This window comes from Oncorhynchus mykiss, chromosome 16, assembly GCF_013265735.2.
Source record: "Oncorhynchus mykiss isolate Arlee chromosome 16, USDA_OmykA_1.1, whole genome shotgun sequence".
NCBI lineage: Eukaryota > Metazoa > Chordata > Actinopteri > Salmoniformes > Salmonidae > Oncorhynchus > Oncorhynchus mykiss.
Window position 1 is genome coordinate 59,329,932 of NC_048580.1, and position 27,137 is coordinate 59,357,068.

General features: G+C 44.5%; 1 protein-coding gene across 1 annotated transcript; it reads left to right on the forward strand.

The window, feature by feature from the left end:
* Positions 1–2,840: 2,840 nt before the first annotated feature.
* Positions 2,841–25,594, forward strand: wu:fl23c11 (interleukin-17 receptor C). Its single transcript, XM_021566743.2, is given in 17 exon segments — positions 2,841–3,212; positions 8,155–8,179; positions 8,310–8,438; positions 9,683–9,793; positions 9,970–10,076; positions 10,224–10,332; positions 12,175–12,216; positions 17,048–17,187; positions 17,294–17,350; positions 17,490–17,547; positions 17,649–17,887; positions 17,987–18,037; positions 18,165–18,216; positions 23,769–23,864; positions 24,022–24,060; positions 24,271–25,038; positions 25,041–25,594. Coding segments are annotated over 17 exon segments (2,172 nt in total). The 5' UTR covers positions 2,841–3,095; the 3' UTR covers positions 25,073–25,594.
* Positions 25,595–27,137: the final 1,543 nt, after the last annotated feature.

Genomic DNA, 27,137 nt, shown 5'->3' on the forward strand with positions numbered 1-27,137 from the left:
ATCCAAACTGTTGTTTTACCTAAGCCTCCACTTTCCACATGATGACCCGCTGAAGTACACAGCATCAACGTGCCCCATCTTGAACCAGCACCTGTCCATCTCTCAAACTGGTTGGCTGTAGAACTGCTTGGTCATGCACAGTGCCATAGAGGATTATGGATGCTATATTATCTATGTATGGGTATAGAGACCATTCCTACACAGCTCAATAGCAACCGGTCTACTCCAATGAGCTGCTATGGACTGTGTACTGTAACCTACTGTATATAAGAAATAGACACCTTAGTGACTCATTCTTTAGTCCAAGGATATTATGGTTTTAATTTGAATAATTTAATACTTTGTTCTCAGAATATTTCACTTTGCAGTATATAGTTATTATCAACATAGCATTCAACAAAGATAAAATTACTTCTGTATTAATAATGTATTTTCTCATTTCACCTCTTATTAATTCAGATAGCTTTTTGTTCAATTAAAATGAATATTTAAGTGTTGATTTACTTAATGGACACACATAGTGCAGACTTAGAGCCTGTTATAGTATCAAAGCCTGACATTTATCATTTGAATATAAGAAATTAGCAGATGCTTTTATCCAAAGCAGCTTACAGTCATGCGTGCATACATTTTATGTACAGGTGGTCCCAGGAATCGAACCCCCTATCCTGGCATTGCAAGCACCATGCTTTACCAACTGAGCTACAGTTCTTTAATAATATACTACTGTTAGTAAGCCCCTTCAGATTGGCAGTGAACAAATATTATTCAAATATCACCAACGACTCACATTCCATTCTCCCAATAAGTCAGTGAAGCCACGGGCTCCAACGGTAGACTGTATGCAAAGCATCTGGAGCCTTATACCATAACACAGATGTTCTCCAGCCATGCTTTTCAGTAGTAGGTTGTGTTTGGAAATAAGCAGTTAACAGAGACAGAGCAGTTTTCCTTCAAGTTTAAAGGGGCAATATGTCATTACTATATATTAATTATATATACCCATTTATTCTTGAAGAATATAACCTAATAAGGCCTCATGAGCTTAGTTCAACTGGCATACCCCATCAGAAACCAAAATGATATTTTGCTTGTTTTACTCAACTTTTTCGAAACAAGGTTATTGTTAACATCCACTGCATAAGCTAGCCTCAAAACATGCTTAAAAGGATCATTGTGATGTCATGGATGGTCAGCTCTTGCATCCATAGCTCTGAGAGTGGTTATGTTTCTTCAGCCCCATCCCTCAGGTTGTTTACTGAAACAGTGGCGGAGAAACACTTTGTTATTGTTTGAACTGCAGATTGCCCCTTTAAAATGAACAGTATTCAGAACAAATCTTTATGCGTTTACCCTATCTATCATTCTACCATTGTCTGTGGGCTTATAAGTGCCTGTTGCATACATTTTGTAATGCTCTTTTGTAAAATAAAATAAATGTGCATTCTTTTGTAAATATCCTTCACTTTGATATTAGCTGTTGGCCTCATACAAATAACTTCTGCATTTATGCTTTCTATAGACAATCTTCTTCTATGTATTATCTATGGTAAGTATGTCTTAAAGTCCATCATGCTTATCTTTCTGACAGCAGCTAAGCAAACATACATCAACATTATTCCCTCAGGCATCTGTGTGGAAAAGGTGCCTATTTAAAGCTTGTCAACATTGCAGGTGCGTGATAGGTTCTCTCCATTAAACTGAACTCAGAACAACCTGTAATTTCTGCCCCACTCAACCGGTTGATGTTATCAGTAAAACAAATGAGCTGACAGCTGGTTGATGTTGCGAAACAACAAGCCAGACTTACAGGACTGATCAGATGAAAAAAATTGAGAAACTACTGTATGTATGGCATAGAGTACATACTGTACCTGGCATAGCCCATCTCTAACCGACATCTAACCATCTCATTCATACCCCGGCTTAGTCAACAAGCTAACTAACAAACAAAGTCTGTTTCAACATTTTCCAGATATGTGAAACAAACTAATGCAAAAGAATAATGAAATGTGTGTGTGTGCCTGTGCCAATGAATTCCTGGGATCAGACCATAAAGAATGAAACAGCTGAAACCTGACAGCCTGCCCTGAGAGTGGCTATGGAACAATGACTGCCTACTTTAGGTATTTATTTACCTCTGTTCCCCTCTCATGCCAATCTCAGGTCACTAGTTAATGGTTAAGCTCTTATGGAGAAAGAAAAGCTAACAATGTTTCATTTCAGGCTTATAAGACTCGACCTTAGGGGTTTAGCCTACTGCAACTGAACTTCTGTAAATTATGTGCCTGCCTGTTAGTGGACTATGGAAAGCAGCAGAGTCTGTATAAGCATCATTTTCAGAACTACTGGACTCATGGTTTACTTAAAAAGCTAAATTAGCAAGAAATCTAACTGCCAACCCCATGCAGTGCAATTGAGCCACCTTTTCAGGTAAACACACCTCCCCTCTGTCCTCCTCCTGGCTGTCACACACTCACTCTACATTCATAGAATGCCATTTGAGATATTTTCAGGAGATTGGGTGTAGTGTCAGAGCACCCGCATCACTAGCTAGAGAACTGTCCATCAACCTGATACAGGAGGTGCATGTCCAGACAAAACTGTAAGTCAAATTGAAGTTAACCTTTGAAATTGAAATATTAATTAGTTGCTCTGCATTGATATATGAATTACATAGAGTTATTAGTTAGTTCTGTGCTTGAGAAATGTATCTTATTCAATACAGAAATGTAGCCTGCTTAAAGTTTTAGTAGCCTACTTCAGCTAGCAATTTATTAACTCCCCCCCCCCCCTCTCTCTCTCAGCCAGGTTGGATCCTGTTAAGCCTACCTGTCTCCAGTAGCCCAGGATCTTCGGCAGGTCCTGTTTCAGTGCCCAGGAAAGAACTCACTGAGAAACACTGTGACTTTGGAGGACTGCCATTACATGTTGGGTTGTGACGAGTATAATTATCTTGCCTCTAGGTAATGGTGTTAGAATCAGCCTGATCTGCGCAACTACCTCCACTTTTCCAGACAGACTTTCCGGACAGGGCACTGGCACAAGAAGGCCTGGACCTTGGACGCAGAAGCGCTGTACGGGTTGTAGTGCCAATGGCTCGCCTGTTCCCTTGCACTCACTTTGTCCTACTGTTACTGCTGCAGCTAACGTCCGCATCTGCAGGTGCACTAGAGAGGATAGATGGCGCACATCGACTCACCTGCGACCAGGTAAAAGAAGGAGCAAATTAACATGAGGCCTGTCAGGTTTTCTTAAATTGTTTATTGATTTTTTTATTATTTAAATTATGAAGCTAATAGTGCATGTACTGTATTTAGACTACATACTGATAAGGTATAGCTATGGCATAAAAGTATGATTGGTAAGTATCCTTGGGACGTCCTTACTCCATTGAAGTTGACATTTAAAATGGTTAAGGTAAGGGTTAAGGGTTAGCTAAGGGTTAGCTAAGGGTTAGCTAAGGGTTAAGGTCAAGGTAAGGGTAGGGGTTAAGTTTAGGGTTAGGTTTTAGAGTAAGGACGTCCCAAGGATCCCGGATAGTGTAATTACACTATAACAATAAGGACCCCTTAAAATGAAGTGTTACCATATGGTTGTATAGTTTTAGCATTATGACAGTCTACTCAGATTGTTCTCTAATGATGTTGGATGGGGTCATGGAATGTTTTGGCCTGTAGTTTCCATTAAGTCGGATGTTGTGCATGTTGGTGTGATCTGTACTACAACAATGTTTGAGTATAACTTCTTATGAGAATCCCACCTGTACCACCCTATTTATTTTGTGTACTCAGGACAGCCTCAGGTCAGCCATATATGTGTGTGCTTGTGTGCTTGGATGTGCATGTGCACACTTGTGTTGCTTTCTTTACCACATGTAAATGAATGTGGACTTTGTATGTGTTTATATGAGTGTGTGGGGGGTGAGCTGTCATATGTGGAGGACACATGCAAAACCAACCACACAGACAAGCTTTAGTTCACGTGCACGCACCATGCACAGCCATATGTCGTATCTAGCAGGAGGCTGTCGGAAAGAAATCACAACTAGAGTACCTGCAACTGGGGCGGCAGGGTAGCCTAGTGGTTAGAGCATTGGATTTGCAAGTTCAAATCCCCGAGCTGACAAGGTACAACATCTGTCGTTCTGCCCTTGAACAGGCAGTTAACCCACTGTTCCTAGGCCGTCATTGAAAATAAGAATTTGTTCTTAACTGACTTGCCTAGTAAAATAAAGGTACAAAAAAAAACTAAATTCCTGATCTAGTCTGGGATACAGTGCATTCGGAAAGTATTCAGACCCCTTGACTTTTTCAACACTTTGCTACATTACAGCCTTATTCTAAAATATTTTTTTCCCTCTTTAATCTACACAAAATACCCCATAATGACAAGCAAAAACAGGTTTTTATAAATGTTTTCAAAAAATAATAATACATTTACATAAGTATTCAGACCCTATCTTGGCTGTGTGCTTAGGGTTGTTGTCCTGTTGGAAGGTGAACCTTCGCCCCAGTCTGAGGTCCTGAGCACTCTGGAGCAGGTTTTCCTCAAGGATCTCTCTGTACTTTGCTCCGTTCATCTTTCCTTCTATGCTGACTAGTCTCCCAGTTCCTGCTGCTGAAAAACACCCCCACAGTATGATGCTGCCACCACCATGCTTCACCGTAGGGATGTTACCAGGTTTCCTCCTGACGTGACGCTTGGCATTCAGGCCAAAGACTTCAATCTTCTTCATCAGACCAGATAATCTTGTTTCTCATGGTCAGAGATTCCTTTAGGTGCCTTTAGGCAAACTCCAAGTGGGCTGTCCAAGTGGGCTGTCATGTGGCTTCTGTCTGGCCACTCTACCATAAAGGCCTAATTGGTGGAATGCTGTAGAGATGGTTGTCCTTCTGGATGATTCTCTCATCTCCACAGAGGAACTCTGGAGCTCTGTCAGAGGGACCATCAAGTTTTTGGTCACCTCCCTGACCAAGGCATTTCTCCCCGATTGTTCAGTTTGGCTTGGTGGCCAGCTCTAGGAAGAATCTTGGTGGTTCCTGTCAAGTGTCAGTTGTTCAGAGGTGAGGACGGAGTCAGGCGCAGGACACAGAACTGAGTAAAACAACGTACTTTACTCAATAAATCCACGCAGGGATAACAAACCCTAACACAAAACCAGGAACAATCACGCACAAAACATAATGAGAACCAGAGGGTTAAATAGGGAAATAATAATAATGTAATGGGAACCAGGTGTGTACATTCAAGACATTACAAATGGAAAAAGAAACGTGGATCGGTGGCAGCTAGAAAGCCGGTGACGACGACTGCCGAACGCCGCGGCGGAAGTCGTGACAGTTCCAAACTTCTTCCATTTAAGAATGATGGAGGCCACTGTGTTCTTGGGGACCTTCAATGCTGGAGACATTTTTTGGTACCCTTCCCCAGATCTGTACCTCGACACAATCCTGTCTTTTGCTCTGACATGCACTGTCAATTGCGGAATCTTATAGAGACAGGTCTGTGCCTTTCCAAATCATGTCCAATTTTTGAATTTACCACTGGTGGTCTCAAATCAAGTTGTAGAAACATCTCCAGGATGATCAATGGAAACAGGATGAGCTCAATTTCGAGTCTCATAGTGGAAGTTGGAAGTTTACATTAAGTTTACATTAAAACTCATTTTTCAACCATTCCACAAATTTTTTGTTAACAAACTATAGTTTTGGCAAGTCGATCAGGACATCTACTTTGTGCATGACGCAAGTAATTTTTCCAACAATTATTTACAGACAGATTATTTCACTTATAATTCACTATATCACAATTCCAGTGGGTCAGAAGCTCCTTTTTTTTTTATTTGACCCCTTTTTCTCCCCAATTTCGTGGTATCCAATTGTGTTTTTTTTTTTTAGTAGCTACTATCTTGTCTCATTGCTACAACTCCCGTACGGGCTCGGGAGAGACGAAGGTTGAAAGTCATGCGTCCTCCGATACACAACCCCGCACTGCTTCTTTGCACAGCACGCATCCAACCTGGAAGCCAGCCGCACCAATGTGTCGTAGGAAACACCGTGCACCTGGCAACCTTGGTTAGCGCACACTGCGCCTGGCCCGCCACAGGAGTCGCTGGTGCGCGATGAGACAAGGACATCTGCCAAACCCTCCCTAACCCGGACGACGCTAGGCCAATTGTGCGTCGCCCCACGGACCTCCCGGTCGCGGCCGGTTACGACAGAGCCTGGGCGCGAACCCAGAGTCTCTGATGGCACAGCTGGCGCCACTGCGCCACCCGGGAGGCCCAACATACACTAAGTTGACTTGGCCTTTAAACAGCTTGGAAATTCCAGAAAATGATGTCATGGCTTTAGAAGCTTCTGATAGGCTAATTGACATCATTTGAGTCAATTGGAGGTGAACCTGTGGATGTATTTCAAGGCATACCTTCAAACTCAGTGCCTCTTTGCTTGACATCATGGGAAAATCCAAATTAATCAGCCAAAACAAATGGTAGACCTCCACAAGTCTGGTTCATCCTTGGGAGCAATTTGCAAATGCCATGTTCATCTGTACAAACAATAGTATTCAAGTATAAACACCATGCGACCACGCAGCCATCATACCGCTCAGGAAGGAGACGCGTTCTGTCTCCCAGAGATGAACATACTTTGGTGCGAAAAGTGCAAATCAATTCCAGAACAACAGCAAGATGCAGGAAACAGGTACAAAAGTATCTATTTCAACAGTAAAACAAGTCCTATGTCGACATAACCTGAAAGGCCGCTCAGCAAGGAAGAAGCCACTGCTCCAAAACCGCCATAAAAAAGCCAGACTACGATTGCAACTGCACATGGGGACAAAGATCGTACTTTTTGGAGAAATGTCCTCTGGTCTGATGAAACAAAAATAGAATTGTTTGGCCATAATGACCATTGTTCTGATGGGAGCAAAAAGGGGGAGGCTTGCAAGCCGAAGAACACCATCCCAACCGTGAAACATGGTTGGCAGCATCATGTTGTGGAGGTGCTTTGCTGCAGGAGGGACTGGTGCACCTCACAAAATAGTTGACATCATGAGGGAAAAAGTATGTGGATACAGTATATTGAAGCAACATCAGTCAGGAAGTTAAAGCTTGGTCGCAAATGGGTCTTCCAAATGGACAATGACCCCAAGCATACTTCCAAAGTTGTGGCAAAATGGCTTAAGGACAACAAAGTCGAGGTATTGGAGTGGCCATCACAAAGCCCTGACCTCAATCCTATAGAAAACCTGTGGGCAGAACTGAAAAAGTGTTCGCGCAAGGAGGCCTACAAATTACACCAGCTCTGTCATGAGGAATGGGCCAAAATTCACCCAACTTATTGTGGGAAGCTTGTGGAAGGCTACCCGAAACGTTTGACCCAAGTTAAACAATTTAAAGGCAATGCTACCAAATACTAATTGAGTGTATGTAAACTTCTGACCCACTGGGAATGTGATGAAAGAAATAAAAGCTGAAATAAATCATTCTCTCTACTATTATTCTGACATTTCACCTTCTTAAAATAAAGTGGTGATCCTAGCTGACCTAAGACATGGAATTTTTACTAGGATTAAATGTCAGGAATTGTGAAAAACTGAGTTTAAATGTATTTGGCTAAGGTGTATGTAAACTTCAGACTTCAACTGTAAATAAGGTATCTTATAAGGTTTCTGTTTTCACTTTGTCATTGTGGGGTATTGTGTGTAGATTGATGAGGATTTAAAAAAAAATCTAATCCATTTTAGAACAAGGGTTAACATAGCAAAATGTGGAAAACGGGAATGAGTCAGTGCTGGTTAAACACTTGATCAGTTTGAGTGAGCAGATTTATGTTTTGATTGACAGATGCGATGTACCTCAGTCTGTACTGTAGCACACACAGACACATCAAAGTTTTAATGCTCATTATGTATTCATGACCAGGCTAGAGCGTGACACCCAATCCTAGGGCTTGAGTGTTCCATCTCCACTGCTGTTGACCATTTCCAAGGATACGGTTCTGGGAGCAAGGTCATGAGAATTGACCTCTAGTGTAGTTGTGTGCAGTTAAACGGAAGAACATGTATCACGTATATCAAGTGGAAGTATTACTATGTATTTAAATAATAATTACACAATCATATGTCTGGTCTGGAATGTTTCCTTAGGGCCTGACTGACTGCAGTGTTAAAGGTGAGACCATACAAAGCATCATATATAGTCCATCATAAGCCAAAATATATTAGAACACTTATCATGACATTGACATCTCTCTCTCTCTCTCTCTCTCTCAATCGATTTCTCTGTCCCTTCTGCATCTTAGATGTTGCCTTTCCTGGCATGAAGGGTCCTGTGAAAGTTAGCCGGCTGGAGCTCAGCGTGTTTCTGTGTTGCACCAACGGCCAATACTGCAAACCCTGCCTGCGAGTCACGGTCTACTTCACAATCAAAGGTAGCCCAACTGCTTCAACCATTCAGTTGCAGCAGACACTATCATCATAGGCAACTGTGATGTCTGGATGCTATTCCACAGTCTTTAGTGCATACTCTACCATACCACTATCCCTAACTACACAACTAACCTTAACTCCAACAGGAAGTCACTGTGCCTGGGACAGGAGCATGCCATACCTACAGCAGGATTGTATTGATAGATTATGTTGATAGGTTGTATTGATGTATTGATAGGTTGTATTGATAGGTTGTATTGATGTATTGATAGGTTGTATTGATGTATTGATAGGTTGTATTGATCGGGTGTATTGATGTATTGGTTGTATTCATAGGTTGTATTGATGTATTGATAGGTTGTATTGATCGGGTGTATTGATGTATTGATAGGTTCTATTGATAGGTTGTATTGACAGGTTGTATTGATGTATTGATAGGTTGTATTGATAGGGTGTATTGATGTATTGATAGATTATATTGATAGGTTGTATTGATGTATTGATAGGTTGTATTGATGTATTGATAGGTTCTATTGATAGGTTGTATTGACAGGTTGTATGGATGTATTGATAGGGTGTATTGATGTATTGATAGGTTGTATTGACAGGTTGTATTGATGTATTGATAGGTTGTATTGATAGGGTGTATTGATGTATTGATAGATTATATTGATAGGTTGTATTGATGTATTGATAGGTTGTATTGATAGGGTGTATTGATGTATTGATAGGTTGTATTGATAGGGTGTATTGATGTATTGATAGGTTGTATTGATGTATTGATAGGTTGTATTGATAGGGTGTATTGATGTATTGATAGGTTGTATTGATAGGGTGTATTGATGTATTGATAGGTTGTATTGATAGGGTGTATTGATGTATTGATAGATTATATTGATAGGTTGTATTGATGTATTGATAGATTATATTGATAGGTTGTATTGATGTATTGATAGGTTGTATTGATGTATTGATAGGTTCTATTGATAGGTTGTATTGACAGGTTGTATTGATGTATTGATAGGTTGTATTGATAGGGTGTATTGATGTATTGATAGATTATATTGATAGGTTGTATTGATGTATTGATAGGTTGTATTGATGTATTGATAGGTTCTATTGATAGGTTGTATTGATAGGTTGTGGGCATTTGCAGGTTATTCTTAACTCTTCCTGTTCTCATTTGTTGATGCTGTTTCTGCTGTTCTCAGCACATTACATGTTGTTGCTGTTTCTGCTGTCCCAGATAAACATGAGGACCAGGAAGTGTCTGGTGACTACAGTGACGAAGATGACAGCTCTAACCAGAAGGAATTAAGAGAAGAGAGTCTCCTAGGGATGCCACGCGGCACAACAGGTAATCAAAAAGAGTGTGTCAAAAGAGAGAAAACACACCCACACGCACTCCTTGCGCGTACAAGTTGGTCAAGTAAAATAAATGAAAGTCACTCAAACTAGACTGTTCATGTGTCTTTTGCACTTTCTCATGGTAAATAATACATTGTTTGTTGTCTCTCCTACTGTGTGTTCCAGCAGCTTCTGTAACCGTGTGTTACAGCTACCCAAACATTTTGAATCGCTGCAAAGAAGTGACATTTACATTGATCCATTCAGCTCTGGGGGACCAGCACCCTCCTGAGGTACACATTCCCTTTATCGCCTGTCATTAAACTGTTGTCTATTAAAAATGTTAGGGTTATTTTGGGTAACTTTGGGCACTGCTAGGGTTGTTTAGTGGAAAGAACCAATAGCCTAGTATATAATAGGTTCATGTTTGACTTCTGTAGCTGTGGCTGTCCATATTGTTGGAGCCAGAGCCAGTACAATATGGAAGTCCAGTCATCGTCCACGCATTATATACCTCCGTTACCACCACTATCCCCTCCTTAGAAGATGGTAAGTGGCATTCTTTATACCACAATACCATAGCTGTACTATAAAGATGTTATTGATATGCATACACTGCCGGTCAAAAGTTTTAGAACACTTACTCATTCAAGGGTTTTTCATTATTTAAAAAAAAAAGATTTTCTATATTATAGAATAATAGTGAAGACATCAAAACTATGAAATAACACATATGGAATCATGTAGTAACCAAAGAAGTGTTAAACAAATCAAAATATATTTAATATTTGAGATTCTTCCAATAGCAACCCTTTGCCTTGATGACAGTTTGCACACTCTCGGCATTCTCTCAACCAGCTTCACCTGGAATGCTTTTCCAACAGTCTTGAAGGAGTTCCCACATATGCTGAGCACTTGTTGGCTGCTTTTCCTTCGCTCTGCGGTCCCACTCATCCCAAACCATCTCAATTGGGTCAAAGTCAGGGGATTGTGGAGGCCAGGTCATCTGATGCAGCACTTCATCACTCTTCTTCTTGGTAAAATAGTCCTTACACAGCCTGGAGGTGTGTTTTGGGTCATTGTCCTGTTGAAAAACAAATTATAGTCCCACTAAGCTCAAACCAGATGGGATGGCGCATCGCTGCAGAATGCTGTGGTAGCCATGCTGGTTAAGTGTGCGTTAAATTCTAAATAAATCACTGACAGTGTCACCAGCAAAGCAATCCCCACCATCACACCTCCTCCTCCATGCTTCACTGTGGGAACCACACATGTGGAGATCATCAGTTTACATACACCGCGTCTCACAAAGACACAAAGGTTGGAACCAAACATCTCCAATTTGGACTCATCAGACCAAAGGACATATTTCCACTGGTCTAATGTCCATTGCTTGTGTTTCTTGGCCCAAGCATGTATCTTCTTATTATTGGGGTCCTTTAGTAGTGGTTTCTTTGCAGCAATTCGACCATGAAGGCCTGATTCACGCAATCTCCTTTGAACAGTTGATGTTGAGATGTGTCTGATACTTGAACTCTGTGAAGCATTTATTTGGACTGCAATCTGAGGTGCAGTTAATTCCCCCTTTTCTGAGGCTGGAAACTCTAATGAACTTATCCTCTGCAGCAGAGGTAACTCTGGGTCTTCCTTTCCTGTGGCAGTCCTCATGAGAGCCAGTTTCATCATAGCGCTTGATGGTGTTCGACAGCCCTTGAACAAACTTTAAAAGTTCTTGAAATGTTCCATATTGACTGACCTTCATGTCTTAAAGTAACGATGGACTGTCATTTCTCTTTGCTTATTTGAGCTGTTCTTGCCATAATATGGACTTGTTCTTTTGCCAAATAGGGCTATCTTCTGTTTACCACCCCTACCTTGTCACAGCACAACTGATTAGCTCAAATGCATTAAGAAGGAAAGAAATTCCTCAAGTTAACTTTTAAGAAGGCACACCTGTAAATTAAAGTGCATTCTAGGTGACTACCTCATGAAGCTGTTTGAGAGAATGCAAAGAGTGTACAAAGCTGTCATCAAGGCAAAGGATGGCTACTTGAAGAATCTCCAATTTAAAATATATTTTGATTTGCTTAACACTCTTTTGGTTACTACATGATTCCATATGTGTTATTTAATAGTTTTGAAGTCTTCACTATTATTCTACAATGTAGAAAATAGTAAAAAATAAAGAAAAACCCTTGAATGGTTAGGTGTTCTAAAACTTTTGACTGGTAGTGTACATTCCTCAGATCATGAATTTTGACTACCTCTCTCTCTCTCTCTCTCTCTCTCTCTCGCTCTCTCTCTCTCTCTCTCTCTGTCTCTCTCTCTCTCTCTCTCTCTCTCTCTCTCTCTCTGTCTCTGTCTCTCTCTCTCCCCCACTCTATCTCTTAGTTTGTTCCCCTGACCTAGATGGTGTTGTGAAAGAATGTGATGGTGAGTCACTGTAATTTATAATGCAACCCTGCATCCCCATAGTATTATACTGTACCTGCTTTAGTTTAAACCTTTACATCTCTTATTGATTGACATTTGATATACAGCACCAGTCAAACGTTTGCACACACCTACTCATTCAAGGGTTTGTCTTTATATTTACTATTTTCTACATTGTAGAATAATAGTGTAGACATCAAAACTATGAAATAACACATGGAATCATCTAGCAACCAAAAAAGTTTTAAACAAATCCAAATACATTTTAGATTTGAGATTCTTCAAAGTAGCCACCCTTTGCATTGATGACAGCTTTGCACACTCTTGGCAGTCTCTCAACCAGCTTCACCTGGAATGCTTTTCCAACAGTCTTGCAGGAGTTCCCGCATATGCTGAGCACTTGTTGGCTGCTTTTCCTTCACTCTGCGGTCCAACTCATCTCAAACTATCTCAATTTAGTTGGGGTTGGGTGATTGTGTAGTCTAGGTCATCTGACGCAGCACTCCATCACTCTCCTTCTTGGTCAAATAGCCATTACACAGCCTGGAGGTGTGTTTGGTCATTGTCCTGTTGAAAACAAATTATAGTCCCATTTACCCCAAATCTGATGGGAAGGCGTATTGCTGCAGAATGCTGTGGTAGCCATGCTGGTTAAGTGTACCTTGAATTCTAAATAAATCACAGACAGTGTCACCAGCAAAGCACCCCCACCATCACACCTCCCACATGCTTCACGGTGGGAACCACACATGCGGAGATCATCCGTTCACCTACTCTGCATCTCACAAAGACACGGCGGTTGGAACCAAACATCTCCAATTTGGACTCATCAGACCAGAGGACAGATTTCCATCGGTTTAATGTCCATTGCTTGTGTTTCTTGGCCCAAGTAAGTCTCTTCTTCTTATTGGTGTCCTTAGTAGTGGTTTCTTTGCAGCAATTAGACCATGAAGGCCTGATTTCATGGAGTCTCCTCTGAAAAGTTGATGCTGAGATGTGTCTGTTATTTGAACTCTGTGAAGCATTTATTTGGGCTGCAATCTGAGGTGCAGTTAACTCTAATGAACCTATCCTCTGCAGCAGAGATAACTCTGTGTCTTCCTTTAATGTTTCAGTCTGGTGATGGACTGTCATTTCTCTTTGCATATTTGAGCTGTTCTTGCCATAATATAGACTTGGTCTTTTACCAAATAGGGCTGTTTTATTTTATTTCACCTTTATTTAACCAGGTAGGCTATTTGAGAACAAGTTCTAATTTGCAACTGCGAACTGGCCAAGATAAAGCATAGCAATTCGACACATACAACAACACAGAGTTACACACGGAATAAACAAAACATAGTCAGTAATACAGTAGAACAAAAGGAAACAAAAAGTCTATATACAGTGAGTCTATATACAGTGAGTGCAAGATAAGGGAGTTAAGGCAATAAATAGGCCATGGTGGTGAAGTAATTACAATATAGCAATTAAACACTGGAATGGTAGATGTGCAGAAGATGAATGTGCAAGTAGAGATACTGGAGTGCAAAGGAGCAAGATAAATTAATAAATACTGTATGGGGATGAGGTAGATAGATAGATGGGCTGTTTACAGATGGGCTATGTACAGGTGCAGTGATCTGTGAGCTGCTCTGACAGCTGGTGATTAAAGCTAGTGAGGGAGATATGAGTCTCCATCTTCAGAGATTTTTGCAGTTCGTTCCAGTCATTGGCAGCAGAGAACTGGAAGGAAAGATGAACAAATTAGGATTTGGCTTTGGGGGTGACCAGTGAGATATACCTGCTGGAACGCATGCTACGAGTGAGTACTGCTATGGTGACCAGTGAGCTGAGATAAGGCTTTACCTAGCAGAGACTTGTAGATAATCTGTAGCCAGTGTTTGTTTTTTTTTCACCTTTATTTAACCAGGTAGGCTAGTTGAGATCAAGTTCTCATTTGCAACTGCGACCTGGCCAAGATAAAGCATAGCATAGGTTTGGCAACGAGTATGAAGCGAGGGACAACCAACGAGAGCGTACAGGTCACAATGGTGGGTAGTGTATGGGGCTTTGGTGACAAAACGGATGGCACTGTGATAGACTGCATCCAGTTTGTTGAGTAGAGTGTTGGAGGCTATTTTATAGATGACATCACCAAAGTCGAGGATCGGTAGGATAGTCAGTTTTACGGGGGTATGTTTGGCAGCATGAGTGAAGGATGCTTTGTTGTGATATAGGAAGCCAATTCTAGATTTAATTTTGGATTGGAGATGCTTAATGTGAGTCTGGGAGGAGAGTTTACAGTCTAACCAGACACCTAGGTATTTGTAGTTGTCCACGTATTCTAAGTCAGAGCCGTCCAGAGTAATGATGCTGGACGGGCAGGCAGGTGCGGGCAGTGATCGGTTGAAGAGCATGCATTTAGTTTTACTTGTATTTAAGAGCAGTTGGAGGCCACGAAGGAGAGTTGTATGGCATTGAAGCTCGTCTGGAGGTTAGCTAACACAGTGTCCAAAGAGGGGCCAGATGTATACAGAATGGTGTCGTCTGCATAGAGGTGTACCAGAGAATCACCAGCAGAAAGAGAAACTTCATTGATGTATACAGAGAAGAGAGTCGGCCCGAGGTTGAAACCTGTGGCACCCCATAGAGACTGCCGGAGGTCCGGACAACAGGCCCTCCGATTTGACACAGTGAACTCTATCAGAGAAGTAGTTGGTAAACCAGGCGAGGCAATCATTTGAGAAACCAAGGCTGTCGAGTCAATAAGAATGTGTTGATTGACTGAGTCGAAAGCCTTGGCCAGGTCAATGAATACGGCTGCACAGTAATGTCTCTTATCGATGGCAGTTATGATGTCGTTTAGGACCTTGAGCGTGGCTGAGGTGCACACATGACCAGCTCTGAAACCAGATTGCATAGCGGAGAAGGTACAGTGGGATTCGAAATGGTTGGTAATCTGTTTGTTAACTTAGCTTTCGAAGACCTTAGAAAGACAGGGTAGGATAGATATAGGTCTGTAACAGTTTGGGTCTAGAGTGTCTCCCCCTTTGAAGAGGGGGATGACCGCGTCAGCTTACCAATTTTTCGGAATCTCAGACGATACGAAAGAGGTTGAACAGGCTAGTAATAGGGGTTGCAACAATTTTGGCAGATCATTTTAGAAATAGAGGGTCCAGATTGTCTAGCCCGGCTGATTTGTAGGGGTCCAGATTTTGCAGCTCTTTCAGAACATCAGCTATCTGGATTTGGGTAAATGAGAAATGGTAGGGGCTTTGGCAGGTTGCTGTGGAGGGTGCCGGGCAGTTGACCGGGGTAATAGCAGCCAGGTGGAAAGCATGGCCAGCCGTAGAGAAATGCTTATTGAAATTCTAAATTATAGTGGATTTATCGGTGGTGACAGTATTTCCTAGCCTCAGAGCAGTGGGCAACTGGGAGGAGGTGCTCTTATTCTCTATGGACTTTACAGTGTCCCAGAACTGTTTTGAGTTAGTACTACAGGATGCAAATTTCTGTTTGAAAAAGCTAGCCTTAGCTTTCCTACCTGCCTGTGTGTATTTGTTCCTAACTTCCCTGAAAAGTTGCATATCACAGGGGCTATTCAATGCTAATGCAGAATGCCACAGGATGTTTTTGTGCTGGTCAAGGGCAGAAAGGTCTGGAGTGAACCAAGGACTATATCTATTCCTAGTTCTAAATTTTTGGAATGGGGCATGCTTATTTAAGATGATGAGGAAGGCACTTTTAAAGAATATTCAGGCATCATCCACTGACGGGATGAAGTTAATGTCATTCCAGGATACCCCGGCCAGGTCAATTAGAAAGGCCTGCTCGCAGAAGTGTTTTAGGGAGCGTTTGACAGTAATGAGGGGTGGTCGTTTGGTCGCAGACCCATTACAGATGCAGGCAATGAGGCAGTGATCGCTGAGATCTTGATTGAAAACAGCAGAGGTGTATTTGGAGGGCAAGTTAGTTAGGATGACATCTATGAGGTTGCCCGTGTTTACGGATTTGGAGTTGTACCTGGTAGGTTCATTGATAATTTGTGTGAGATTGAGGGCATCAAGCTTGGATTGTAGGATGGCCGGGGTGTTAAGCATGTCCCAGTTTAGGTCACCTAGTAGCACGAGCTCAGAAGATAGATGGGGGGCAATCAATTCACATATGGTGTCAAGGGCACAGCTGGGGGCAGAGGGAGGTCTATAGCAAGTGGCACCAGTGAGAGACTTGTTTCTGGAAAGGTGAATTTTTAGAAGTAGAAGCTCAAATTGTTTGTGTACAGACTTGGATAGTAATACAGAACTCTGCAGGCTATCTTTGCAGTAGATGCAACACCGCCCCCTTTGGCAGTTCTATCTTGGCGGAAAATGTTATAATTAGCGATGGAGATTTCAAGGTTTTTGGTGGTTTTCCTAAGCCAGGATTCAGACACGACTAAGACATCCGGGTTGGAAGAGTGTGATAACTTCTGTATACCACCCCTACCTTGTCACAACACAACTGATTGGCTCAAACCCATCAAGAAGGAAAGAAATTCCACAAATTAACTTTTAACAAATCACACTTGTCAATTTAAATGCATTCCAGTTGACTACCACATGAAGCTGGTTGAGAGAATACAAAGCTTGTGCAAGGCTGTCACCAAGGGAAAGGGTGGCTACTTTGAAGAATCTCAGATATAAAATATATTTTGATTTATTTAAACGTTTTGGTTACTACATGATTCCATATTATTTCATAGTTTTGATGTTTTCACTATTATTCTACAATATCTAAAAATGGTAAAAACAAAAAAAAACTTTGAATGAATAGGTGTGTCCAACATTTTGACCGGTACTATATGTCTCAGCGCCCAAGCTCAGAGCTGTGATTGATAAGAAGAGAGGTGTGGCTGTGCTCCAACTGGACAGTTCTAACAAGACACCAACCAGTGAGATGGGCATGTGCCAGATGTTCGGGACTGGAGAACCTTGCAGATACCAGAAGTGGGTCAGTATGTATAAAGAAAAGTCACAAATTTTTTTTACAAGGTCCAGCTGTGACCTCCTTACTCACTGTCACCTTCTCTTTCTCACGCCCTTTCTTCTTCTTTCAGAGCCAGAGAGAGATGAGCATTCCTTTGAGGTCTATAGCGCCCTGCCTGTGCTTTCAGGTAAACATTGCTTGATTTTTCTGCAGCTCGGCATACCGAATCTGAGGAACAACTTGTTTCCAAAGCTGAATTGAATATTCATTATCATTGTCATGCAGGAGTCACTTTTGCACATTCCTTGTATGTTGCTTTACAACAGGTTTGGTGGAAGGGACATAATCTACGCAGAGAGATCTGCCCCTTCATGAACAACAAAGGTAAGGAGTTCAATCAGATTCCCTCCCTACCACAGAACTCTTGCCTCTGGACTGGAAACATTTGTTATTGTAACACCCAAATGTCTCCATTCCTCTCTCAGAGCTTTTCAGAAGAATGTGGGACAACAACGTGTCCTTGTCAGTGGAGGAGGCTCAGACAAAGGTGGGGAACGGCACAGTGCTGAGTTGGAACGTGACTGCCCCCTGTCGCCTGGAGGGGGAACTGTGGCTGTGTAGAAGGGGCTCAGCGGGGGGGCATTGCGAGGAGTTGAAGGGCTCCAGGCAGAGGATGCACAAGCACACACATGCCGGGTGGACGCCCACTCTCCACGGACACTGGGTAAGGCCTACCGTGTGAGGTCGACTTACCCTTCACCTTTGACCTTACTGAGGACCTTACTGACTGTTGAGTTTCTGTTTCTGTTGGGGTTTTTTTCAGAAAAGAGGAGAGTTCATCAATGTGAACCCTCATCCTGCTCTGTGTGTCCAGGTAAACACTTCTCCACTGACCTGTGGACAAAGTGCACTGTTTGAATGAAATTGTGAGCCTGTACTTACTCTGTAATGCAGTACTGTAAGTGTTTATGCCTGACACCGCACTGTTTCTTGTTGTCTAGATGAAAGTACAGGGGATGGATACAAAGCTGGATCCCGTGTGTCCATTTGCAAGTATGCATTTCACCCCTGAGGGTCAATATGTTACATTTTATAAGGTTTACCTATAGTTCTAAACTGGTTGTATGCTGTATTTGGCTGTACTAAGGATTGGTTAAATGGTCATCAATTCATTAATGCAACTGACCCACACTCTTAGAAAAAAGGTGCTATCTAGAAACCAAAATGGTTCATTTGCTGTCCCAATATGAGAACCCTTTGCAGAACCCATTTTGGTTCCAGGTAGAACCCTTTTCACAGAGGGTTCTACCTGGAACCAAAAATGGTTCTCCTATGGGTCAAAGGCGAAGAACCTTTTTGGAACCCATTTTACTAAGAGTGGAATATACTGGATTATTAACAGGTTAGGTCTTTGGTTAATCTGTGTCTCTATAACGAGCAGCATAGAGATTAGTGCTAAATTAGCTAAAGAGGATATTTGGTGTCATGTACTGTCATGTTGTGTCTTGTCTCTGTCCTTTCCCTTCACCCTGTCTCCCTCTGCTGGTCGTTGTTAGGTTACCTTTTCTCCCCCGCTTTCCCCCAGCTGTTCCTTGTCTCCTCTGACTACCCATTCACCCGTTTCCCACCTGTTCCCTTTTTCCCTCTGATTAGGTCCCTATATCTCTCTCTGTTTCTGTTCCTGTCCTTGTCGGATTCTTGTTTGTTGTGTTTCATGCCTGAGCCAGACTATCGTCATGTTTGCTGTAACCTTGTCCTGTCCTGTCGGAATCTGCCGGTCTATCTGAGCCTACCTATGTTTGGTTATTAAAGAAGCTCTGTTTAAGTTAGTTCGCTTTTGGGTCCTCATTCACTCACCATAACAGAAGAATCCGACCAAGAATGGACCCAGCGACTTCGGATCCTCTCCACTCAGCCGTCGGGATCCAGGGAGCGATGCTAGGCAGACACGAGCAGGAAGTGTCTGCTGCTCGACATGCCGTTGAGACCCTGGCCACCCAAGTCTCCAACCTCACAGAACAGGTTCACCATCTCCGCCTCGATCCACCGGCCACTTCCAGGGCTTTCGAATCTCCGGAGCCCAGAATCAATAACCCGCCGTGTTACTCTGGGGAGCCCACTGAATGCCGCTCGTTCCTCACCCAGTGTGATATTGTGTTTTCTCTCCAGCCCAACACTTACTCCAGGAGCACTGCTCGTGTCGCCTACGTCATATCTCTCCTTATTGGACGGGCTCGTGAGTGGGGCACGGCAATCTGGGAGGCAAGGGCTGAGTGTACTAACCAGTATCAGGACTTTAAGGAGGAGATGATACGGGTTTTTGATCGATCTGTTTTTGGGGAGGAGGCTTCCAGGGCCCTGTCTTCCCTATGTCAAGGCAATCGATCCATAACAGACTACTCTATTGAGTTTCGCACTCTTGCTGTCTCCAGTGGCTGGAACGAGCCGGCCTTGCTCGCTCGTCTTCTGGAGGGTTTCCGCGCAGAGGTAAAGGATGAGATTCTCTCCCGGGAGGTTCCTTCCAGCGTGGATTCCTTGATTGAACTCGCTATTCGCATTGAGCGACGGGTTGATCTTCGTCACCGAGCTCGTGGAAAGGAGCTCGCGCTCTCCGTCGCCTCCCTCTCCGCATCACTACCATCTTCCTCTGCCGGCTCGGGTGCTGAGCCCATGCAGCTGGGAGGTATCCGCATCTCGACTAAGGAGAGGGAACGGAGAATCACCAACCGCCTCTGTCTCTATTGCGGTTCCGCTGGTCATTTTGTCACTTCATGTCCAGTAAAAGGCCAGAGCTCGTCAGTAAGCGGAGGGCTACTGGTGAGCGCTACTACTCCTGTCTCTCCTTCAAGATCCTGCACTACCTTGTCGGTCCATCTACGCTGGACCGGTTCGTCAGCTTCCTGCAGTGCCTTAATAGACTCTGGGGCGGAGGGCTGTTTTATGGACGAGACCTGGGCTCGGGAACATGACATTCCTCTCAGACAGTTAAAGGAGCCCACGGCCTTGTTCGCCCTGGATGGTAGTCCTCTCCCCAGGATTCAGCGTGAGACGCTACCTTTAACCCTCACTGTTTCTGGTAATCATAGTGAAACCATTTCTTTTTTAATTTTTCGTTCACCTTTTACACCTGTTGTTTTGGGCCATCCCTGGCTAGTTTGTCATAATCCTTCCATTAATTGGTCTAGTAATTCTATCCTCTCCTGGAACGTCTCTTGTCATGTGAAATGTTTAATGTCTGCTATCCCTCCTGTTTCCTCTGTCTCTTCTTCACAGGAGGAGCCTGGTGATTTGACAGGGGTGCCGGAGGAATATCACGGTCTGCGCACGGTGTTCAGTCGGTCCAGGGCCACCTCTCTTCCTCCACACCGGTCGTATGATTGTAGTATTGATCTCCTTCCGGGAACCACCCCCCCCCCCCCGGGGTAGACTATACTCTCTGTCGGCTCCCGAACGTAAGGCTCTCGAAGATTATTTGTCTGTAGCTCTTGACGCCGGTACCATAGTCCCCTCCTCCTCTCCCGCCGGAGCGGGGTTTTTTTTTGTCAAGAAGAAGGACGGGTCTCTGCGCCCCTGCATAGATTATCGAGGGCTGAATGACATAACAGTGAAGAATCGTTATCCGCTTCCTCTTATGTCTTCAGCCTTCGAGATCCTGCAGGGAGCCAGGTTTTTCACTAAGTTGGACCTTCGTAACGCTTACCATCTCGTGCGCATCAGGGAGGGGGACGAGTGGAAGACGGCGTTTAACACTCCGTTAGGGCACTTTGAATACCGGGTTCTTCCTTTCGGCCTCGCTAACGCTCCAGCTGTCTTTCAGGCATTAGTCAATGATGTCCTGAGAGACATGCTGAACATCTTTGTTTTCGTTTACCTTGACGATATCCTGATTTTTTCACCGTCACTCCAGATTCATGTTCAGCACGTTCGACGTGTCCTCCAGCGCCTTTTAGAGAATTGTCTTTTTGTGAAGGCTGAGAAGTGCACTTTTCATGCCTCCTCCGTCACATTTCTCGGTTCTGTTATTTCCGCTGAAGGCATTAAGATGGATCCCGCTAAGGTCCAAGCTGTCATTGATTGGCCCGTCCCTAAGTCACGCGTCGAGCTGCAGCGCTTTCTCGGCTTCGCGAACTTCTATCGTCGTTTCATCCGTAATTTCGGTCAGGTGGCAGCTCCTCTCACAGCCCTTACTTCTGTCAAGACGTGCTTTAAGTGGTCCGTTTCCGCCCAGGGAGCTTTTGATCTCCTCAAGAATCGTTTTACATCCGCTCCTATCCTTGTTACACCTGACGTCTCTAGACAGTTCGTTGTCGAGGTTGACGCGTCAAAGGTGGGCGTGGGAGCCATCCTTTCTCAGCGCTCCCTCTCTGACGACAAGGTCCACCCATGCGCGTATTTTTCTCATCGCCTGTCGCCGTCGGAACGTAACTATGATGTGGGTAACCGCGAACTGCTCGCCATCCGGTTAGCCCTAGGCGAATGGCGACAGTGGTTGGAGGGGGCGACCGTTCCTTTTGTCGTTTGGACTGACCATAGGAACCTTGAGTACATCCGTTCTGCCAAACGACTTAATGCGCGTCAGGCGCGTTGGGCGCTGTTTTTCGCTCGTTTCGAGTTCGTGATTTCTTATCGTCCGGGCTCTAAGAACACCAAGCCTGATGCTTTGTCTCGTCTCTTCAGTTCTTCAGTAGCCTCCACTGACCCCGAGGGGATTCTCCCTGAGGGGCGTGTTGTCGGGTTGACTGTCTGGGGAATTGAGAGGCAGGTAAAACAAGCGCTCACTCACACTCCGTCGCCGCGCGCTTGTCCTAGGAACCTTCTTTTCGTTCCCGTTCCTACTCGTCTGGCCGTTCTTCAGTGGGCTCACTCTGCCAAGTTAGCCGGCCACCCTGGCGTTCGGGGTACGCTTGCTTCCATTCGCCAGCGTTTTTGGTGGCCCACCCGGGAGCATGACACGCGTCGTTTCATGGCTGCTTGTTCGGTCTGTGCGCAGACTAAGTCCGGTAACTCTCCTCCTGCCGGCCGTCTCAGGCCGCTTCCTATTCCCTCTCGACCGTGGTCTCACATCGCCTTAGATTTTGTCACCGGACTGCCTTCGTCAGCGGGGAGGACTGTTATTCTTACGGTTGTCGATAGGTTCTCTAAGGCGGCTCATTTCATTCCCCTTGCTAAGCTTCCTTCTGCTAAAGAGACGGCACAAATCATCATCGAGAATGTTTTCAGAATTCATGGCCTTCCGTCAGACGTCGTTTCGGACAGAGGTCCGCAATTCACGTCTCAATTTTGGAGGGAGTTTTGCCGTTTGATTGGGGCTTCCGTCAGTCTCTCTTCCGGCTTTCACCCCCAGTCTAACGGTCAAGCAGAACGGGCCAATCAGACTATTGGTCGCATCTTACGCAGTCTTTCTTTTCGTAACCCTGCGTCTTGGTCAGAACAGCTCCCCTGGGCAGAATACGCCCACAACTCGCTTCCTTCGTCTGCGACCGGGCTATCTCCTTTTCAGAGTAGCCTCGGGTACCAGCCTCCGCTGTTCTCATCTCAGTTCGCCGAGTCCAGCGTCCCCTCCGCTCAGGCTTTTGTCCAACGTTGCGAGCGCACCTGGAAGAGGGTCAGGTCTGCACTTTGCCGTTATAGGACGCAGACTGTGAGGGCTGCTAATAAGCGTAGAACTAAGAGTCCTAGATATTGTCGCGGTCAGAGAGTTTGGCTCTCCACTCAGAACCTTCCCCTTAAGACGGCTTCTCGCAAGTTGACCCCGCGGTTCATTGGTCCGTTCCGTATTTCTCGGGTCATTAATCCTGTCGCAGTTCGACTTCTTCTTCCGCGATACCTTCGTCGCGTCCACCCGGTCTTCCATGTCTCCTGCATCAAGCCCGTCCTTCGCGCCCCCGCTCGTCTTTCCCCCCCCCCCCCCATCCTTGTCGAGGGCGCACCCATCTACAGGGTCCGTAGAATTTTGGACATGCGTCCTCGGGGCCGTGGTCACCAGTACCTCGTAGATTGGGAGGGGTACGGTCCTGAGGAGAGGAGTTGGGTTCCCTCTCGGGACGTGCTGGACCGTGCGCTGATCGAGGATTTCCTCCGTTGCCGCCAGGTTTCCTCCTCGAGTGCGCCAGGAGGCGCTCGGTGAGTGGGGGGGTACTGTCATGTACTGTCATGTTGTGTCTTGTCTCTGTCCTTTCCCTTCACCCTGTCTCCCTCTGCTGGTCGTTGTTAGGTTACCTTTTCTCCCCCGCTTTCCCCCAGCTGTTCCTTGTCTCCTCTGACTACCCATTCACCCCGTTTCCCACCTGTTCCCTTTTTCCCTCTGATTAGGTCCCTATATCTCTCTCTGTTTCTGTTCCTGTCCTTGTCGGATTCTTGTTTGTTGTGTTTCATGCCTGAGCCAGACTATCGTCATGTTTGCTGTAACCTTGTCCTGTCCTGTCGGAATCTGCCGGTCTATCTGAGCCTACCTATGTTTGGTTATTAAAGAAGCTCTGTTTAAGTTAGTTCGCTTTTGGGTCCTCATTCACTCACCATAACATTTGGCAGAAATAATGGATACAATGATGGATTATGAGGCATTGGTCCACAGCTGTATGTAATCAGACTGACTTCCCCTATAGCACCACGGAACCGATGGCTCCTGACTCTCCTGATAGGGCTGCTACTAATCTGTTTGGCAATACTTGGGGCCTACGTCATACATGGTGCTCTCAAAGGTTAGTGATGCAGCTATATATTATCAATATTATTACCTATCTAATCACTAAATGTATTAACTATATATGAATCTAATATTACTAGCCTGGGTGCCATCCTGACATTTTCGGCACACACATCTCATCATTATTCTTGCACTTTTTATCTCCCCCACAGGATACGTGTGGAGATGGTTGAAAGATGAGGACATAAAAGGTGAGATAAGCCTTTAAAACATTCCCTCACAATTCACTGTCTCCAATTATATCTGAATCCAATTATATTCTTTCTTCATGCTTCAGAAGAATAACCACCCTCTCTCTATCCCTTTTTTCTCTCTCTTCTTGGATCTCATTTCCTCGGCCGCTTTTCTCTTTCTGTCCTCCCCCCCCCCCCTCTCCCTCTCCCTCTCCCTCTCTCTCCCAGGTGCAGTAGGAGGTGGCCACATTGTGTTGCTGTACCCTCCTGACAATGATCAGGCTGTGCTGGGTCTGGTGTGTCGTCTGGGCTTGTCCCTCTCCTCTCTGGGCTTCAGTGTATCTCTAGACCTGTGGAGCCAGGCCGAGCTCAGTGTCCTGGGACCAGTTCCATGGCTCCACTCCCGGCTTGATCGCCTGCAGAGACAGGGGGGGAAAGTGGTGCTGGTGCTGACCCAGGCAGCCTGGGAGAGGGCTGAGGAGTGGGGCAGTCGGGGCAGCCGGGGCTGGGAGAGGGGTACTCTCTGGGGGAGGGAGTGTGACGAGGATGGGGAGTCAGGGGTGGGGTGTCGTTCTCCGTATTCGGATGTCTTCAGTGCCTCGCTCAGCTGCATTCTAGCGGACTACTTGCAGGGCCGCGCCGGCGAACGCTTCACCCTTGTGCAGTTTGAGTGTCTGCCTCCCGGCGGCTGCCGCCCCCTACCTGAGCTCTTCAGGGGGCTGCCGCTCTTCAGCCTCCCCTCCCAGAGCCTGGGCTTCCTGACTGAACTGGCTTTGGGGCGAGGTAGGGGGGCAGCATCAGGGCGACGAAGGCGGGCAGGGGGGCTCAGGGCAGCCTCACGGGCACTGGCTGGGGGGCTGAGAGGGTTTGTGGGGGGTTCGGCAATGTTACGGCTGGCCGGGCTGCCCCAGGACTGTGTTGGTGCAGGGGTTGAGGACCCCTGGGAGTCTGTGCCGCTGCAGCCATGTCTCACCACCTTACCGTCCAGCCCTGACACCTGCCCAAGACCAGCGGGATGGACTGGGTCTAAGAGGGCAGGAGAGGCTGAGGAGGAACCAGGAGCCTGTTCCGCAGGATACTAACTGTGGCACTGACACACTATAATCCGATACTGGACATTAGAGCTTCAGGAGATGGTAGTGTCTCATGTACCTTTGGAGCTACTGTCCAAAGTAGAGCATGACTTGTTAATATTGTAAATGATTAACTTTTGTGGTCCTGAAAAACTACTGTCAACTCCAGTTTAAAGATTGCTCAGTTTGGCTGGGCGGCCAGCTCTAGAGAGGTTCTGGATGGCTCCAAACTTCTTCCATTTATGGATCCAAAGTTCTGTCCCATGTACAGTGCCTTCAGAAAGTATTCAGACCCCTTGAATGTATCCACCTTTTGTAAGGTTCCAATTTAAATGTAAAATGATTTAAATTAAAACAATTCCTCAACAATCTACAAACAATACCACATAATGACGAAGCTAAAAACAGGCTTTTAGAAATGTGTGCAAATAAAATAAATACAAATAAAAAACATACAAAAGTATTCAGACCCTTTGCTATGAGACTCGAAATTGAGCTCAGGTGCATCCTGTTTCCATTGAACATCCTTGAGATGTTTTTACAACTTGATTGGAGTCCACCTGTGGTAAATTTAATTGATTGGAAATTATTTGGAAATGACACACCTGTCTATATAAGGTTCCACAGTTGGCAATGCATGTCAAAGCAAAAACCAAGCCATGAGGTCGAAGGAATTGTCCGTAGAGACCCAAGAGAGCATTCTGTCGTGGCACAGATCTGGGGAAGAGTACCAAAAAAATTCTGCAGCGTTGAAGGTCCCCAAGAACACAGTGGCCTCATTCTTAAATGGAAGAACTTTGGAATCACCAAGAATCTCTAGAGCTGGCCGCCCAGCCAAACTTAGCAATCGGGGGAGAAGGGCCTTGGTTCACAAGATTCACTGGTCTGATAGAACCAAGATTAAACTATTTGGCCTGAATTCCAGGCATCACATCTAGAGGAAAGCTGGCACCATTGCTATGGTGGTGGCAGCATCATGCTGTGGGGATGTTTTTCAGCGGCAGGGACTGGGAGACTGGTCAGGATCGAGGGAAAGATGAACGGAGCGGCTTCGGGACAAGTCTCTGAATGTCCTTGAGTGGCCCAGCCAGAGACCAGACTTGAACCCGTTCGAACATCTCTGGAGTGACCTGAAAATAGCTGTGCAGCGACGCTCCCCTTCCAACCAGAGCTTGAGAGGATCTGCAGAGAAGAATGGGAGAACCTCCCCAAATACAGTTGTGCCAAGCTTGTAGCTTCATACCCAATAATGTCTAAAAAACGGTTTTTGCTTTGTCATTATGGGTTATTGTGTGTAGAATAATGTGTGTAGATTGATTAGGGAAAAAACTATTTCATCAATTTTAGAGTAAGGCTGTAACCTAATCAAATGTAGAAAAAGTCAAGGGGTCTGAATACTTTCTGAAAGCACTGTACAAAGTCATTGAACACTGGTCACTTTTATAATGTTTAATTCCTGTTTTACCCATTTCATATGTATATACTGTATTCTAATCAAGGCTCACCCTATAAAACTACTGCTGTACACACCTTTCCTTTCCTATTCATATACTGTCAATACTGTCCATACCCTCCATTATATATACAGTGGGCAAAAAAGTATTTAGTCAGCCACTAATTGTGCAAGTTCTCCCACTTAAAAAGATGAGAGAGGCCTGTGATTTTCATCATAGGTACACTTCAACTATGACAGACAAAATACTTAATTTCCACCATAATTTGCAAATAAATTCATAAAAAATCCTACAAATACTTTTTTGCCCCACTGTGTGTGTGTGTGTGTGTGTATATATATATATATATACAGTACCAGTCAAAAGTTTGGACACATCTACTCAAGGGTTTTTCTTAATTTTTTACTATTTCTATATTGTAGAATAATATTGAAGACATCAAAACTATGAAATAAAACATATTGAATCATGTAGTAACTAAAAAAGTACAGTGGGTTAAACTGCCTGTTCAGGGGTAGAACATCCACTTGGTGTTTTGAACTTGCAACCTTTTGGTTACTAGTCCAAC